Raw genomic sequence first — 18,420 nt, 5'->3', positions numbered from 1 at the left:
GGTACCGATTAATTTCATTTGGAGTGCTAAGTAGGGGGAGATTTTCACGATTTTTTTACAAAAAGAAAGGAGTCAACTTGATTTTGAGCATAACTCACTTAGTTTTGATGCTAGAAGCTTTTTTAAACATAAAAATAAAGCTTTATTAAAAAAGTTTTAATTGGTTTTTCCCGAAAAGTGCTTCATTTCTTGGTTATTTCACGTTGAAATATTTGATTTGGAATTTGACGAATAAGAACATATTTTTCATGAGCTACAACTTTGCTTTTGCTGGGTCTATAGACTTTACGAGTTCACAATTTTTTTCATTTTTTTTATATTATGCTACATTTTTGCTAACAATATTTTTTTCGATGAAATACTTACTTTTTGAGTTATTTGTGAAAATCGCCGAAATTTTTTGTCGAAAAATAAATATTTTCAATCGTAAATAACTCGAAAAATATTAACTAATTTAAAATTCTACAGAACTAAAATTGCTTAGAATTAGTCAATTTATCCAGCTAAGGACTTATTTTAAACGCGCGGTTTTTCACCTCCAACTAGGGTTTACTGTCACCCCCCGAGCAAAAGCAACCAACGGCACATGCAGTCCAAATTTTCATGCAATTCGGAGTTGATCCTGAAAATTACACGGTATCGCCGTATTTCCCGTTCATCTACTTGACTTATAATCTGTATTTAATCCTACATAATAATAATAATCAGAATTTTATTAAAATTACATTTTTCATTCGATTTTGCCGCTTTTAGGAGTGCCTTGTTTTTATAACATACCAGATATAAAATTCACTGCAAGTCCTCCTGAAATTGGTTTTCGTGGGTGAAAATCGGGACATTTAGTGTCCCGATCAGGTGCAAATCGGTACGCGTCACTAGACCCCAGAAAATCGGGACGTCCCGCGCAAATCGGGACACCTGGTAACGCTAATCTTGGGTGAAAGAAAACAAAAACAGAAAAAAATTTAATTATTTTGCTGTCAAATACGAAATTTGACTGACAGCTGCCAACTATTAACGTGAAGCAGAAATTCGACCACTTGATAACTCTAAAATTACATATACGTTAAAACTTATACCGTAAAAAAATAGCGTTTACGTGTCAAAATAACGGATGGATAGAATTTTACTTGATAACTCTCTAATATTAAATATTGGAAGTACCGTATGGAGGCTATGGTGTACCTGGCGTGGAGGCTAGATAACGCTACCCTTCCTATCCAATCAACAGCAAGAACGTTTAAAATTTCACACCTATCATGTCGAAGCTACAGACCACTTATGTGAAGGCCAGATTTGTAGTATCCTTCCAATTTTCCAGGTGCTGAAATACGTGACATATTTTTTGAAGGGTAAGATCGCATTCTACCAAATCACACAACACTTTTTTCTATGATAAACAATTTGAATAAAATTTAAGCAATTGAATAAATCGCTTTGAAATTTTTATCACATATTAAGGCCGCGTCTCACCATCAAATAATTTGATCAAACAGTTTGAGCAAACTTGACGTACTTGAGGAAGTACGTCAAAGTGACGTCACAGTTGCAGTTTTTTTGAAATTCTAAAAATCTGTGCTCTCACTATCAGTCTAGTTTGATCCATGTTTGATCAAATTTTTGTATTGAGTTGTCTAACTTGTTTGTACTTTATTTAAAATTAAAATTTTTCATTATTATCCACAATGAACACTCAGGATGTGACGTCACTAACTGTCACTTTCAGTTTGCTCAAACCAGTTTGATCAAATTATTTGATGGTGGGACGCGGTCTTTAAGCACCAAAGAACCCTTATTTGACAAAAAGTTCGAAGCTTTACACTAATTTTTACAACAGTTACTGCGAAAATAATTTGTTTGCAATTCCGACCTTTTTTCGCAATTATATTAACAATAAATTAATGAGTATATCAAACTTTATAATACGTAATTTTAAAGCATTTTCCATAATCTCGAAGATATTTGTACTAAAAAAACCAAAGTTTCCCTGTTTTCTATTGATTTGAAAAAAAAAGTGAAAAATGCCATTTTTGGCACTTAATTGTTTATAAATAAAAATGGCCGCCAGATCCTACGCAGGAAATAGTTACGGTATTACCTGTCGAAAAAACGTTTCAGTACCCTGGCTGTATCAATGAACACATTGATATTAACTTAATTTGGCTAAAATTTTGACATAGTATGGCATCTTTCCACGGAATGATACTGCTTAAATATCATTGTTGATATACCTACATTTTTAATTTAAAAGATCTATTGTATTTACATATTTAGTTACTTACAAAGACGTGCAATTCCTCTCTTCCTCTGAGTTTTCTGAATTCTGAGACTCGGAGTTCTCCTAGAATCTACCTGCACGTTGCTTTTTTTTGGGTAAGTCTATTTTTTTCATTTTGTAGAGGTAGTGGTAGTATCTAAGTGAGCTGTGTCAAGTGAGAACACCCGAGTTTAATTTTATGAAACATTATCAGTTATGCATGCAACACAAATAATACAACCCTACAAAATTTTGTAAAAAATACGTCCAAAGCAAATTAATTCTTTGACCAAACGACCAAACCATAATAATTTATCCTTGTTACGACACTGTACAAGATAGGTGTGTTATATTCATTCTGACACTCACCTAATAGTCTAAGAGCTAGAGCCGAAAAATCATCGTCATAAGTAATATGGAGTTTGGCATGTGAAATGTGTCTATTGTATATTGATAATTATGAGCCCTTTCAGGCTGACATCTCAGTGGATACAGGAAGTAGCAATAAGGGATGAAAGGGGAAAGTTAGTGTAGTCTTTAAAGGTTTTAACCTCCTATTTTGTTAAACCTCCATCGATTTGCATGAAAATTGGTGACTAGTTAGAACATACCTCAGGAAATGAAAATGATTTGGTGCCAACTTGCACTTTTACCCTGGGGGTGGATACCACCCCTTCTCGGGGGCGAAAACGATTTTATTAAAAATAACCCCACAAATCGATAAGGGGACAAATTATAAGTAAAATTTGTTATATCATGTTATTAAAATAAATCAATACTTTTTGAGTTATTAAAGATCAAAGATTTGTCTGTTTAAGAGCACATGCGTGAAGTTACGGATGATAAAAAGAAAATATTAATTTATTGTATGTTACTAAAATAGGTATATGAACACATTCTTGAAAAAAGCTAAGAGCAATAGTAGAACCTACCCTCTGTGAAACGCAAAGCGGATTTAGAAAAGGCAGAAGCGTACAAGACCACATCTTTACAATAAAACAAATAATTACAAAGTCGTATCAGAAAAAACAAAAGGTGTGCTTTGCGTTCATATAGACATGGAAAAAGCATTTGATAAAGTGCCACGAGCAAAGATTTGGGAAACGTTGCACCTAAAAAACGTCCATGAAAAATTAATAAGGATTACACAAAGCCTATATCAAAATAATGTTAATTGTGTCATAAACCAAAATTCAAAGTCAACTAGTTTCAAAACCGCTGAAGGTCTGAGGCAAGGTGGTGTGATGAGCCCTCTACTATTCATTATCTTTATGGATAATATCCTGAAACAGTGTAACAATAAAATAAAAAGAAAGCTGTATGTAGGATTTAAAAATATTCAGAGAATAGAATTCACGGAATGTGCATTTGCAGACGATATTGTCATTACAGCAGAAAGTGAAAGAGTTTTGCAAGAAAACCTTACAATATGGAACGACATACTAGCAGAAAATGGGATGAAGATAAATAAAAGTAAAACCAAAGTAATGGCAGTATCACATGAACAACAAAATCTAAAAATTAAATTACAAGATGAAGAACTGGAGCAAGTGTCGCAGTATCGCTATGTGGGAGTAATTATACAAGAAACAGGCAAACATAATGTTGAAATAAATGACAGAATAGAGAAGGCGGCTCGGACATACCATGCATTAAATAAAGGATTTATAAGTAAAAGAGAAGTATCAAAAGCCACAAAGATGAATGTATACAAAGTTATATTCAGACCAATTCTAACTTATGGGTCTGAATCATGGGTCCTTAATGACAGAGAAAAAAGCAGAATACAAGCGATGGATATGAAATATTTACGTAAGGTCAAGGGGATAACTAGGAGAGATAGAATAAGAAATGTAGATGTCAGAGCAGAATTAGAAATTCCGTCTGTGTTGGAGTTTGTAGAAAATAAACAATTAAGTTGGTGGGGACATTTGCAGAGAATGAATGACAACCGACCAGTTAAACAAGTGTGGGAAGCAAGAATTCAACACAAACGTGGAAGAGGCAGACCAAGGAAAACATGGGATGACGTGATTGGAGACACACTTAAGAAGAGAGGAAAACGTGGACGGAAGCAAAGATTTTAGCAAGAGACAAAAAGAAGTGGGGAAAATTTGTACATGAAATTTAAGTGTAAACTCTTAGGGGTAACCCTGGGAGTAATTCTCGTACACTTTAGGGTAAAACGAGTAACTGATTATATACAGTCGAACCCGCTTATTGGAATAGCCTTTGTGCAAGGCAAAAATATTCTTATAACCGGGATATTCTAATAACCGATCATTGATAGCTAGTCGAAATAAGTGTTACCGAATATACGTAATAATATTATTTACATACTATGCCAATGTGTAGTTTTACATACTATGCCAATATGTAGTTTTATTACATACTATTACTATGCCAATATGTATATCATATATGTACCTACATAATCAGTGTATGTAAATGGTTTTAGGTCTTTTTACGTCAATAATACAGTAGTGTAACTACTACTTATCTATGTATGTGTTAAATACCAAATTACATTACATGTATGTGAATGAATACAGTAGATAATTAATATGAAATGTATGCAATATGTAGATATGTCAATATTTTCTTATTAAAATGCATATATAACAAAATTACTTATTTTTTTCTTGAGAAATTATTGGTAATTATAGCTTTTTCGTTGTTAATCCGTGTGGTTATCCTTAATCCATTGGTTGAATAGAAGTTTTATTGGCGTCAAGAAATGGATTGTTACATTCTTGTTCTTTTCTGTTCTTTTCGAATTTAACAAAGCCATAATTCACATCTTGCAAACAAGTAGGTACTCTCTGAGTGAATTCTAAATAAACTGCTTCTAACAATTTTATAACAGGCAACAGTGCCTTTGTGTAGACAAATAAAAATTATTTTATGACCCATGCATTTGTCGGCTAAAGATCGAATTGGTACTCGTAACAAAGTAATAAATATTTATTACCCTAATAATATCTAATCCAGCACTAAAGGCCATTGACGACAAACCATAATACCAAACATAATTTAAATTTTTAGTAAATTGTAAAAAAAATATTCGTTGACTTGCAAAATATGTTAATAAGCGGTATTATCTAGTTAGATCCTATTCCAATAAACGGATAAATTTATTAAGGAGTAAATGGAAACGTTTCGGTAACTTGAATTTATATTCCATAAACCGAGATATTCCTATAACAGGGATTCTAATAAGCGGGTTCGACTGTATATACTAAAATATTATTTTTATATTATTTCGATATTATAAATTTAGCAAAAGTATATTCGAATATGTCAAATGTACCCATTATTGGACACCCCCAGTTTCTGGACATATTAAGTTTATAATGAAAATTCAATTAAATATCGAAATAATATAAAAATAATATTTTACTAACATACAATTAATTAACATGTTCTTTTTATCATCCGTAACTTCACGCATATGCTCTTAAATAGACAAATCTTTGATCTTTAATAACTCAAAAAGTATTGATTTATTTTAATAACATGATATAACAAATTTTACTTAAAATTTGTCCCTCTATCGATTTGTGGGGTTATTTTTAATAAAATAGTTTTCACCCGCGGGAAGGGGTGGTATTCACTGTAGAATTATTGAGACAATCTTTATTTAGCACTTTATTACAATTATATTTCCAAGCGACAATCCATGGGCTGCGAACTCAATGGAAAAAATTGGTTCCATATATATAGTGAGCTTCCGGAATTAGAGATGGCGACACATAATGTAGATCGCTAATATATGTGGTACAAGGCTAATTGAAAAGAAGAAGAATATTTGACAATTGAATTTTGAGTTGGACAGTGGTGTTTATTTTGTAACAGCGTTGCCACATTCAGCAGATTTCTACTTTTTGGATAGATTTTTGATATATTTTTTTTTAATTCTAGTAAGCAATATTTTTTAGTAGGTTTTTGGTATACAGTGATGAGCACGCTAATAACCGGCAAAAAAGCTCAAAAGATGGAAAACATAATACATTGCGAAACAAAAAGAGATGAAACTAGTGGAGGTGGAAATTATCGTTATAAACGTATTAATTAACATTACATTACATAGTTTTCCACCTGTAGACGTCTGTGACAGGAGTATTTTATAAAATTCTACTCTCACAGTGACAGTTGTCATACCTCTGATACGCCTAAAGGTGAGAAACTATGTAATGTAATGGTATATATTTTAGACGTTTATAAAGGCCGCGTCTCACCATCAAATAATTTGATCAAACAGTTTGAGCAAACCTGACGTACTTGAAGAAGTACGTCAAAGTGACGTCACAATTGCAGTTTTTTTGAAATTCTAAAAATCTGTGCTCTCACTATCAGTCTAGTTTGATCAAATTTTTTGTATTGAGTTGTCTAACTTGTTTGTACTTTATTTAAAATTAAAATTTTTCATTATTATCCACAATGAACACTCAGGATGTGACGTCACTAACTGTCACTTTCAGTTTGCTCAAACCAGTTTGATCAAATTATTTGATCGTGGGACGCGGCCTTAACGATAATTTCCACCTCCACTAGTTTCATCTCTTTTTGTTTCGCAATGTATTATGTTTTCCATCTTTTGAGCTATTTTGCCGGTTATTAGCGCGCTCATCACTGTATATACTACATTCGCTCTCGCGAGATTTTTTTTGAGACATTCGGAATAGGAAACGTACAACACAAAAATTCCTATCTCACACTATTAACTGCTAAAATCAACTCAAATTAACTTAATCTTTCATTAAAAAAAGAAGAATTATTAGAAATAGTGGGAGTGTCTACTAATCTCATAAAATTTTGTGAAGTTTATTTCTACAAAATATTTTTATTTTGTACAATAAATAATTTTCTCATTTGCTATCAATACATTATAATCGTTTAAATAAATAAATATTGATTGGCGTAAGGTTTATGTTATTTTTATGTCTGTTTACTATTAATAATATTGGATATGAGCAGGTGCGTTGGTTTTGTAGTAATTTCCAGTCACTTCTGACAACTGAATTTTTCAAAAAAGAAATTACTAACGTCAGTGTCAAAAAAAATCTCGCGAGAGCGAATGTAGTATATCAACATTTTCTGTGCTATATGCATTATGACTAAAATGAAATTAACTCTTTAATAGTATTTACATTTTTCACATCTTGTTACAATTTCCTAATGTCATTACTGAAAATAAGATTCAGGACGTAGGTATGAATACAGAGATTAGAGAAATGAAACTGGAGTCTGATACCAAACTTTCTTGTTTCAAGCAGCAGTGCAGTAGTGTTTCGGATAATATTTATATAACGAAGAGTTTTGACATTCGGTTCGGTGAGGCTATTAAAATTAAGCTAACCACGGAAAACTAAAATATGTATGTAAAATGTAACTTTGCAAAAATAATGTGTTTACCCGTTTCTATTAACGTAAAATGAGAAAGATTTTTTTCCGGTTTTAATCGTATTACAACTGATGATCGCAATAAACTTTTGAATAAATAGTTATTTATGATATAAGTGTTAAAAGTACACGTTTAAAGCACGCATGTGAGTACACAGTTTGCAGAATGAGCGAAGCGAGTTCTGCAAATTCACATGAGTGCCTTAAACATGTACTTTTTAACACGCATATCACACAATATTTTTTCTACAAACGTAATTACAGGACAATATCTACAAAAACTTTTACTTGAACTTGACTGACATTCCATTTTTATATTTTTTTGACATTACATCAAATTGCCGTATTGCGGTCAATACGAACTGCAGTGCCTTAAAATTTTTAAAGCACTAGTTCCTTGAAGTAACATTTTTAACGCTCGTATGGAGTGCTAAAAATTGCATTTTTAACACGGTTGTAGAAAAAAATGTATTTTCATGATTATTTGTCAAAGAAGGTATGAATGAGGTTGGGAATTGTACCAAATTTGATCCAGACATGCATATGTTAAAATCAATGGATGACAAAATATTATATAAAAATATTAAATATAAAACTGATAAAAATTAATTAAGTACCTAGGTCATTTTGTTTCCCTGTTAAAATATAAAAAAAGTTTGGTTTTTTTACATTCACGTTATACTTATTTATTTCTAGTTAAGTTAGCTGCTGTTTTTATAATAAAAAAACCTAAATTATATTCAAATAAGTTAATAAAGTTTTAATTCTTGATTTAGTAGATTTTAGCCAAGCATGCAATATATTTCCTAAATAAAATACGGCAACGTTGTCTTGTATTGAATTGAGTGCGTCATTTTGTAATTGTTGTGTTGTGTATGCGTTTTATATCAATTTTATACAATATTTGTGTATTAAGTTTTTATCCCGTACCCAAGTGATTAGTGAAGTGAATGTTTCATATTTTAGTTATTAATAGACATTTTTACAGTGTATAAATTATTTTTCTTCCCTCAACTGTACCTAGTTGTTTCCAGGTAATGTTAATAATTCCTAAGGTAGAAAGACAATTATTTTACATTATGTTATGAAAACAATGAATTCATGTCAAAATTTATATAAATAATAATTATTACTGTCATTTGTTGGTTTCATTATTGTTCTTACATACATACTTATCATTTTTTAAATATAATCGCTGCTCATGCTAAATTCTATGTTTGTGTATGTTATTAATTTTTTGTTTTTGCAATAATTATTTTTATTTTTATGGTTTCTGTAATAAAAATATTTTTATTGCAAAAACTAAAAATTAATAACGTGCACATTATAGAATTTGGTATGAATAGCGAAGCTTCCAAAACGGTACAGATATCTTCCCAAAATGTTACAGAGATCTTCCAAATCGTTACAGAAATCTTCCAACTGTAAAGGCTTAGTTGGCTTCCAAAAATATCGACGGCGTTGGAATATGGGACCAATTTGGCCTATAGAGTTCCCTATCTACCTCACCCCCTAATCTATGCGACAATCCATATTATTAACCTAACTTCTACTACCATCTTGACATCCTGTCGTTCTCCCCAAAGAGGTTCTGTCTCAAGTACCGACTACGTTTCTGAAGGAAACGTATAAGTGGTTGCATACTGAGCTGACTCTACATTCTCCTCTTTTTAAATGAGGTAAGCCACAGAGCTCTCTATGAGAATTCCAGGACCCCAGCAAATATAGAATGAATACATAACATAACATAATATACATAACTTAACAACTATAGTCGGACAAGTAAATTGGCTTTTTAATGTTCCTTTTAGGCCTCAATAACAGATCAGGTTCCTGTACAGGTAAGTGTTCACTTTGGACATCACTTTTATTTGGTGAAGCATCGACTCCACAACTCTGACTCCCATGTATAGTCTCTAAAGTATCAGAGGAATTATTTATATTCTCATTCTCCTTTTCTTTGTGGGAGAAGCCTGGAGTTGCTAAGTCGCTGCCGTCAACAAATTTCTTAGGAACTAACTGGTTACTGGTATCAGGAGTATAGTAAGGTGCCTGGACCAAATGCCATCTGTTACGTCTGAATTGACCACTATTAGTTTGAACAACATAAGAGCGTGGTTCTTCACAAATTTCAATTACCTTTCCATATTGCCTAATATCAATAATCCAGACAGAATCGCCCACATATAAAGGTTGCATATCCTTGGCTCGGTGTCTACTATTATAATTATCTGCTTGTTTTTCCTTATTTTCCCTTTCTCTTAATGACACTCCCCCCTTAACAACCGATTGTTCCAAATTTAATGACAACTGTGGTAGATTAGTTCTTAATTTTCTAGAGAAAAACAGCTCTGCTGGTGAAAGTCCACACCTTAAAGGTGTAGCCCTATAGGCTAAGAGCGCTAAAAATATATCTTCACTATTCTTTTTGATTAGTTCTTTAGCAGTCTTAACTGCCCGTTCAACTAATCCATTGCTCTGTGCAAAGTATGGGCTACTAGTTACATGAATAAAATTATAATTTGAAGCAAATTTCTTAAATAATGTTGAAAATTGTGGTCCATTGTCACTACGCACAATATTGGGAAAACCATATCTAGAGAATAAACCTTTCAAGTGATTTATAATAACAATTTCAGTCATGGAACTGAGCTCAAATATTTCAAAATATCTGGAGTAGTAGTCCACGACAATCAAGAACCATTTATCCAGTTTAAAAAGATCTAGCACTATCTTTTCCCAAGGTCGTGTACATGATTCTTCTTTGTAAAAAGTTTCTTTTATATTTTCACGATTTTCCACACAATTGGGACAATTTCTAATCATTTTTTCTATTTGAGAAGACAGCCCGATCCACCACACTGTAGATTTAGCCCTGTCCCTGCACTTGACTACCCCCAGATGACCTGTGTGAATATATTCTAGACATTTAAGTTGTAAAGCTGCTGGTATAATAATTCGAGAACTTTTTAATAACAAATTTTCACAAAATGATATATCTGAATTGAAAATATGGCAAAACATGCACAGGAATTTTAGACTTTTCTGGCCATGAAGTCAACGTATATTGTTTTATTATTTGTAAAACAGGGTCATTGCTTTGTTCCTCGATTATTTGCTTTATAAACCGATCTTTTATGGGTAAATTACGGATTACCGATTTAACATACCCCTCGACTTCAATACCTGTCAACTCATCATTACTAGGTACAGAATTTTTTATGGGACTTCGACTTAGTGCGTCTGACACAACCAACTGTTTTCCTGGGATGTAAACTACTTTATAATTGTAACGCATTAATCTCATCCGAAACCGCTGCAACCTAGGAGATGATTCATCCACATTTTTCGTCTGTAAAATTTGAACAAGGGGTTTTGAGTCTGTTTCAAAAATCAAATCTTTGACCCCTGTTATATAATCAGCAAACTTTTCAGCTGCCCACGTAATTGCCAGGGCTTCTTTTTCTATCTGCGCGTATCGACCCTCTACTTGACTTAATAATCGAGATGAAAATGCCACTATTTCGCGAGATTTATCTAGATTTTCTAGCATCAGACAAGTTCCTATGCCAAAACAACTAGAGTCTGAATTTACAACAATAGTTTTGTTCGCATCAAAATATGATAAATTTGGGGAACTTTCTAAACATTTTTTTTTAGAGTATTTAGAGCTTGAATTTGAGCAGGTCCCCATAAGAATACTGAGTCCTTTTTTAGAAGAGATGTTAAAGGTTCTAAAATTTCAGATTTGTTTTTAATATATTTACCCGCAAAATTAATCATACCTAATAATCTTAAAAGTTCTGTTTTATTTTCTGGTTCTGGGAATTCTCTAATTGCTCTGACCCGTTCAGGATCTATTTTAACCCCAGAAGTAGTGATGATATGCCCCAAGTACTTGACTGACTTAGCAGCAATGACACATTTGTTTTTATTAAGGGTTATACCTTCACTGTGTAATTTTATTAGAACTTGGTTTAAAATTTCGTCATGTTCTTTGACTGAACTAGCATGGATTAAAATATCATCCATATAAAAGACTACCCCTTTCATACCTGAAAGAATCTTAGAATACCTAAGTGCAAAATATTCTGGAGAACATGAAATTCCAAAGGGAAGACGTGTAAAAAAGTATCGACCAAATGGTGTGATGAATGTAGTTAGCAATTGGCTTTCTGGTTTCAGTTTAATTTGGAAGTAACCACTAGTTGTGTCGAGCTTAGAAAATATTATTGAATTTTTCAGTTGAGCCAAAGTATGCTCTATTTTTGGAAGTGGGAAATAAGCTCTTAATACACTTTGGTTAAGTTTTGTGTAATCTCCGCACAACCTAACAGAGTCACCCTTTGGTACACAAACAATAGGACTTACCCACCTGGTATGTTCTTCAATTGGTTTTATTATACCCAACTGAAGTAGACGGTCTAACTCAACTTTTAACTTGGGCATGAGTGGTAATGGAACTACTCGTGGTACTGACTGAGCAAATGGCTGAACATTAGATTTTAGCTCAAGTTTCATTTCTGTTTTAAATTCCCCAATATCATCAAATATTCCTTGAAATGACTCAGCTATCGTTTCTAATGAGTACTTGCTAGCACTGTAGGTCTCTGATTCTGCCCCAAATGCATTTATATTTTTAGATACTAAGTTATTAATATAACGTGAACTATTTTTATTAATATTAAGCATTTTTAATTTTATAATTCCAGGCCGACCAAGGATAGGCACCTTTAGATTTTTTACAACATATAAAGATTCTGAACACATATTGTCATTATAAGTCAAATTAACATCAATTTTACCCTCAATTTCTAGTTTTTTATTATCAGGGCCCCCTATGGACTCCTGGCAAACATACATTTTATTTTTGTAGAAATCAGACAACATATTTCTAGAGACACAACTTACATCAGCACCTGTATCAACAAGAAAAGGCATAACATATTTATTGTCAACTAAAACTTTTGCAAACCACTGATCTTTATCATTAGTGTAAATGTGTCCTAGATGAAAATCAAAGTTATTTACCTGTACGTTTTCCATTTCATTTTCTATTCCTACCTCACTTTCAGCACAGTTTTGACCTTCAACTACTCTTACATTCCTGCCCGATCTACATCTAGCTTGCCAATGTCCTTTCTTTCCACATAATCGACAACGACTATCTTTTGCTGGACATCTTTCTCGGCTGTTGCAGCACAAGTCTGACAACTGTATATATGGTATCTGCCTTACCTTCTTATCATTTTAAAATTAACAATTAACTGCGCTCGGCTTTAATTTTTGTATTTATCTCATTTAAAAATGTGAAATTTTCACATCAATTTCAAATTATGGCCGCCATTGCAGTATGCGTCGCTTACATATGGATTGATGACAGTTTATTCTGCAATGTTGCATAATTTAAAATTTTTTATAATTTCTTGTGCAAAGACGGAAGGTGCTTTATTTTTTATTCAAACATAAACATAAGGGTGGGTTGTGATTGCGCGCAGCGGTCAAATACCTCCTGCGGTTCTCTCACTCTAATACCCGTAAGTTAGGTTTGGACCGAAGGGTTAGGTCTTCCTCCTTTCAGACCGCTGCGCGCAATTGCAATCTGCCCAAACATAATGCTCGTTTCAATCTTTCTTTGTCTTTTTCTTCTTCTTTTATTCGATTTGCTTGGCCTTGACTGCCGTAGCTCGTCTCATTTATTGTTTATTTGAATGGTTTGGTTGGGTTATGTTTGGTTTTTCAGAAAGTTACTAGCATTATGTTTGGGCAGATTGCAATTGCGCGCAGCGCTCTGAAAGGAGGAAGACCTAACCCTTCGGTCCAAACCTAACTTACGGGTATTAGAGTGAGAGAACCGCAGGAGGTATTTGACCGCTGCGCGCAATCACAACCCACCCTTATGTTTATGTTTGAATAAAAAATAAAGCCGCTTCCGTCTTTGCACAAGAAATTATAAAAAATTTGAAATTAGGCAACATTGCAGAATAAACTGTCATCAATCCATAGGTAAGCGATCTGCGCATACTGTAATGGCGGCCATAATTTGAAATTGATGTGAAAATTTCACATTTTTAAATGAGATAAATACAAAAATTAAAGCCGAGCGCAGTTAATTGTTAATTTTAAAATGATAAGAAGGTAAGGCAGATACCATATATACAGTTGTCAGACTCGTGGGAGCGGTGAGTCAACATTAAATAATTACCGCTACTTCTTGTACTCGTTCTTGCCTAAGAATCCTGTTTTGAGAATTCTGCAGCTCGGCTTGACGTACTGTTAATACAGCTTCCCCTAATGTTAGGTTCTTTTGGAGTTGTAACCTCTCACTTACTTTTACATCTAAAACTCCTACTACTATGCGGTCTCTTATTAACTCATCTTTTAGAGCCCCATAACTACAATGCTCTGCCAGGCTATGAAGTGCAGTGATATATGCATCCACCGACTCCCCTGGCTGTTGACTACGTGTGTTGAACTTGAATCGTTCAAATATTATGTTCTTTTGGGGTATAAAATGAGCGTCAAACTTCTCGATAATAATACTATATACTTGCTGTGCGGGTGTTAGATTAAATTGAGTTATAATTTCCTCTGCTTCTGCCCCCATTAGATACACTAGCATATCAATTTTTTCAGCTTCTGGTTTGTTTATAAAACCACTAACCGACATATATCTTTCTAACCTCTTTTTCCACTGATTCCATGATCCTGGAAGGGAGAAATTAAACTCAGAAGGAGCTGATACTGTTGCCATGTTGGCAAGCACATGGCTTCCTGCTTGATTCTCTGCCATCCCTGGAATTATTTAACTCTATTTCTGCTCTTCGAAGAAGGTTCTACTTGCCAAATATTCCTCGGAGTATTTGCAAGTCCGCTGCCACCATGTAGAATTATTGAGACAATCTTTATTTAGCACTTTATTACAATTATATTTCCAAGCGACAATCCATATTATTAACCTAACTTCTACTACCATCTTGACATCCTGTCGTTCTCCCCAAAGAGGTTCTGTCTCAAGTACCGACTACGTTTCTGAAGGAAACGTATAAGTGGTTGCATACTGAGCTGACTCTACATTCACCACCAGGGTAAAAGCGAAAGTGGCATGTGGCACCAAATCAGTTTTGTTTCTTGAGGTATGCTCTAACTAGTCACCAATTTCCATGCAAATCGATGGAGGTTTAACAAAATAGTTGGTGAAAACCTTTAGTGACTGCACTAACTTTCCCCTTTCATCCCTTATTGCTACTTCCTGTATCCACTGAGTTGACAGCCTGTAAGGGGTCATAATTGTCAATATACAATGGACACATTTCACAGGAATAGCTCCATATTACTTATGACGATGATTTTTCGGCTCTAGCTCTCCGTCTATAATCTCAGATGTTTGTTATTACAATACAAACAATTTAAAGTATACCAGTTAAGTTCTCAATTCAATTTCAAAGCTACTATGTGAAGAATGCAGCTGGTCGAATATTTTTTATAACTCAAAAAGCAAAATAATTCCATGACAAGTGACAAGTTTAGTTTAAGGCTTAAGGTTTAACTGGGTTTAGCACAAGTTTATAATTTTTAGATATAATTTGTAAAAGTGTAGCAAAAGTGGCACACACCAGAATCAGAACAGAAAAACAAAGATCAGGCATTGTAATTAAGGTTAGCTAATCCAATTAAAATAAAACTCAAATGATTTGACATTTTTGAATATTTATAATGCTGAGTTTTTTAAATGCACACATTCCAAACTGTATTACTCAAGGGGCAATAGCAGCATATTTTAAAGGTAAATAAATCAAGGTAAAAATATAAAGAAAAATGTAGTCGTCATGCCGGCAATGAAACTTCATATCACAAATATAAAGATAATTAAAAATATAAGCATTTCAGAAACCTGGAATATAACCTGAAGTGTTCCAATAATGTACCTGAATATAAAAATATTAAAACCCTTGCTAACTAGCTAACTTATGGCATTGTGTTATAATATACAGTAGAACCCCGATTATCCGTTCACGGATTATCCCTACTATGATTTTCCATTACTCAAATTTCATTTTTGAAGATTGATTGAAAGCCTCACTGTAAATCACTGGATGGAAACTCTACTACAGGCCGTGAGGGAGACGTATAATACAATATCGATAGCAATGGTGCTCAGGGCTAATAACAAATACATCGAATGGGTCAATGAAATTAAATATCTTGGATTTATACTGGATAACACACTATCTCTGAAATCTCATTTTCAATATATTTGCAAGAAAATATCTAAAAAATTATTTTTCTTTAATAGAATTAGCAAAGATCTATCATTATTTTCAAGGATCACTGTATTTAGAAGTATGATTCAGCCCCATTTTGACTACTGTTCAAGTGTTTTATATTTAGGTGATAAAGGATCAATTCAGTAATTGCAAATTTTGTATAACAGAGGTATGAGAACAATTCTTCGATGCAATCGCTATACACCAATTGAGATGATGTACTCTACTTTAGATTGGTTTTCAGTTCAACAAAGGCTTTACTACCTTACTATGGTTTTCATTTTTAAATTATCATTGACTGGCCAGTTGGTTGCTTAAACCAGTGCCAATAAAACATAAACACACACACACATTTTTAAATTAAAAAAATGAATGTTGCCTGCATATTTTAATGAAATGTTACATTGAGGGGTCAAGTTGTTCATTCATATACCATGAGAAATATTGAAGATTTTGACATTCAAAAAACTAATAAACACAGCACAATGACATCCTTGTTTTACAAATGTATGAATGAATTTAACCATCTTCCCCCCAGTGTTAAGAATGCAGTGACAGTTCAAATTTTTAAAAAATTACTGAAAACATATTTTACCTGGATAAAAAATAATTTTTAATAAGTCTGTATGTGTTGTATATTGCATGTATTGTATATTGTATGTTACATTTAATTAAGCAAATTCATATTTAAATATCGTTAGTAGGATTTCTATTTCAATAAAGAATTTCAAATAATTTCAATTTCAACTATTGCTATCTGTGCATTTCAATTATCCGAGCCACGTCCAGTCCCGTGGAGCACAGATAATCGGGGTTCTACTGTATTATGAGTGTACTGCCATTATTATTCACAGAGCACAAATTGTAATAGATAAGGAACCCAGTCCAGAAATTGAAATTAGGAGAGGAGGTACGGAGGTAGGCTGGGATGTATTATGTCTCCATTACTTTTTATAATGTATCTTAGTGAATTTTTTGCCACAAACACTTTAAATTAAAACTGAGCCTAATAGCTCTGAGATGCTTGTTTTCAATACTGCAATATGGACTTGAAAGCTGGACATTGAAGTAAGATCACATAAATAATCTACAGTCATTTGAAATGTGGTATTACAGAAGGATGCTTAAAATAGCATGGGCACAGAAGAAGACGAACATGGAAGTTTTCTGAGAAATGGGCAAGGAATACGAAATAATAAACACAATAAAAATAACAAAGTTACAATATCTGGGAAACGAAATGAGGGGAATAGCCTGATCAGGGAACACAAAATTTTACGAAAGCCTCCAAAAAAATAAAGGAAGGATGAAAATTTGGGAATAGGTAGTTGAAATTGTCTATTATTATATAAGAAAAAGTTTACAATTCTACATCCCCTCCATTTTACAAAAATTGGGAAATACGGGTTGAAAAATATTTTCTCGGGGGTGAAAAAATATACATTCAAGAGAAGTCTGAAATTGTATAAAATGACTAATTCTAAGTAACTTTTAATCTATAGAGTTTTTTCATTAAGTTAATACTTTTCGAGTTATTTGCGAGTGAATATGTTCATTTTTTACGAAAAAAACATGTTTTTGGATGGTTTTTCACAGATACCTCAAAAAGTAAGTATTTTAGCGAAACAAATATTTTTACCAAAAATATAGCTTATAAAAAACTGAAAAAAAAATGATGTATGCATGAGGTCTGTAGACCCAGTAGACGCAGAGTTGTAGCTAATGAAAAGTAGGTTCTTCTTCGTCAAATTCCAAATCGAATATTTCAATTTGAAATAACCCAAAAACGGAGCTCTTTTAGGGGTCCGTTTAAAAAAGGGTTTAAAAAAAGGTTTATTTTTGTTAAAAAAAACTTCTACCATTAAAAGTAAGTGAGTTACGCTCAAAATATTGCTGGTCTTTTTTATTTTTTTGCTAAAAAAATCACGAAAATTACCGCGTAATTAGCTTCTTAAATAAAATTAATCGTTACCGCTTCACAAGTTACTTTACAGTGGGTGATCATATTATTAGAGCCACCTAGTAAAATTCAATGATTTAGAGGAAGGTATATAATTGAGTTGTATCAATGGTTGTATCATATATTAATGCATTTGTTTCCATTTGGCTGTCTTGTTACACTTTATGAAAGGGCAATAAATAGTCTGACAATAGTGGCAACACGCATGTGTGGCAATGCGTGACTCAGATGCCATTGTTCGTCAGTGCTGCCCAGCCTAGCTTGCAACTCGTGTGCCTATTATTTTGTATTCTTGGTGTTTAGAGTTATAATAAACTTTGTGAGTTCCCATTGCTCTCTAGTGATATTCTGACAGTCCTATACTAGATTTTGTGAATTTAGTAAAAACTGCGCATTCGTTACACTAGTGGTACCAGATAATCATGGGAAATCCAAAGACATCTCACCAAGGAAAATAGCAGAAATAAAAACTAATATTCAATACTAATCACTACAACAGAAACATAGCATCCATTTCTAAAGTTTCAAAGGCA

The 18,420-nt window shown here is 33.0% G+C and overlaps 2 protein-coding genes across 4 annotated transcripts in view; one reads left to right on the top strand and one right to left on the bottom strand.

Moving 5' to 3' along the window:
- Nucleotides 1-13,012, bottom strand: part of LOC114329328 (serine/threonine-protein phosphatase 5) — a 163,116-nt gene extending 150,104 nt beyond the window's left edge. The window contains exon 1 of the mRNA XM_050649694.1: nt 12,692-13,012. The gene's annotated coding sequence lies outside the window, so the exon portion shown is untranslated. The remainder of the gene's footprint in view (nt 1-12,691) is intronic.
- The window catches only part of LOC114329326 (hydroxyacylglutathione hydrolase, mitochondrial), a 47,564-nt gene continuing 38,379 nt past the window's right edge, over nt 9,236-18,420 (top strand). Inside the window, exon 1 of one of the 3 annotated variants that reach the window (XM_050649695.1) lies at nt 9,236-9,501. In XM_050649695.1, the coding sequence (XP_050505652.1) occupies nt 9,459-9,501 (43 nt within the window). In that variant the 5' untranslated portion in view covers nt 9,236-9,458. Of the gene's footprint in view, nt 9,502-15,157; nt 15,447-18,420 lie in introns of those variants that run through there. The other 2 variants (XM_028278382.2, XM_028278381.2) reach the window with 2 other exon arrangements.

The sequence above is a fragment of the Diabrotica virgifera genome, chromosome 4 (genome assembly GCF_917563875.1).
Source record: "Diabrotica virgifera virgifera chromosome 4, PGI_DIABVI_V3a".
In the NCBI taxonomy this organism is placed as follows: domain Eukaryota; kingdom Metazoa; phylum Arthropoda; class Insecta; order Coleoptera; family Chrysomelidae; genus Diabrotica; species Diabrotica virgifera.
Note: the sequence above shows the minus strand (reverse complement) of the source record. Positions and strands in the feature narration are given on the sequence as shown.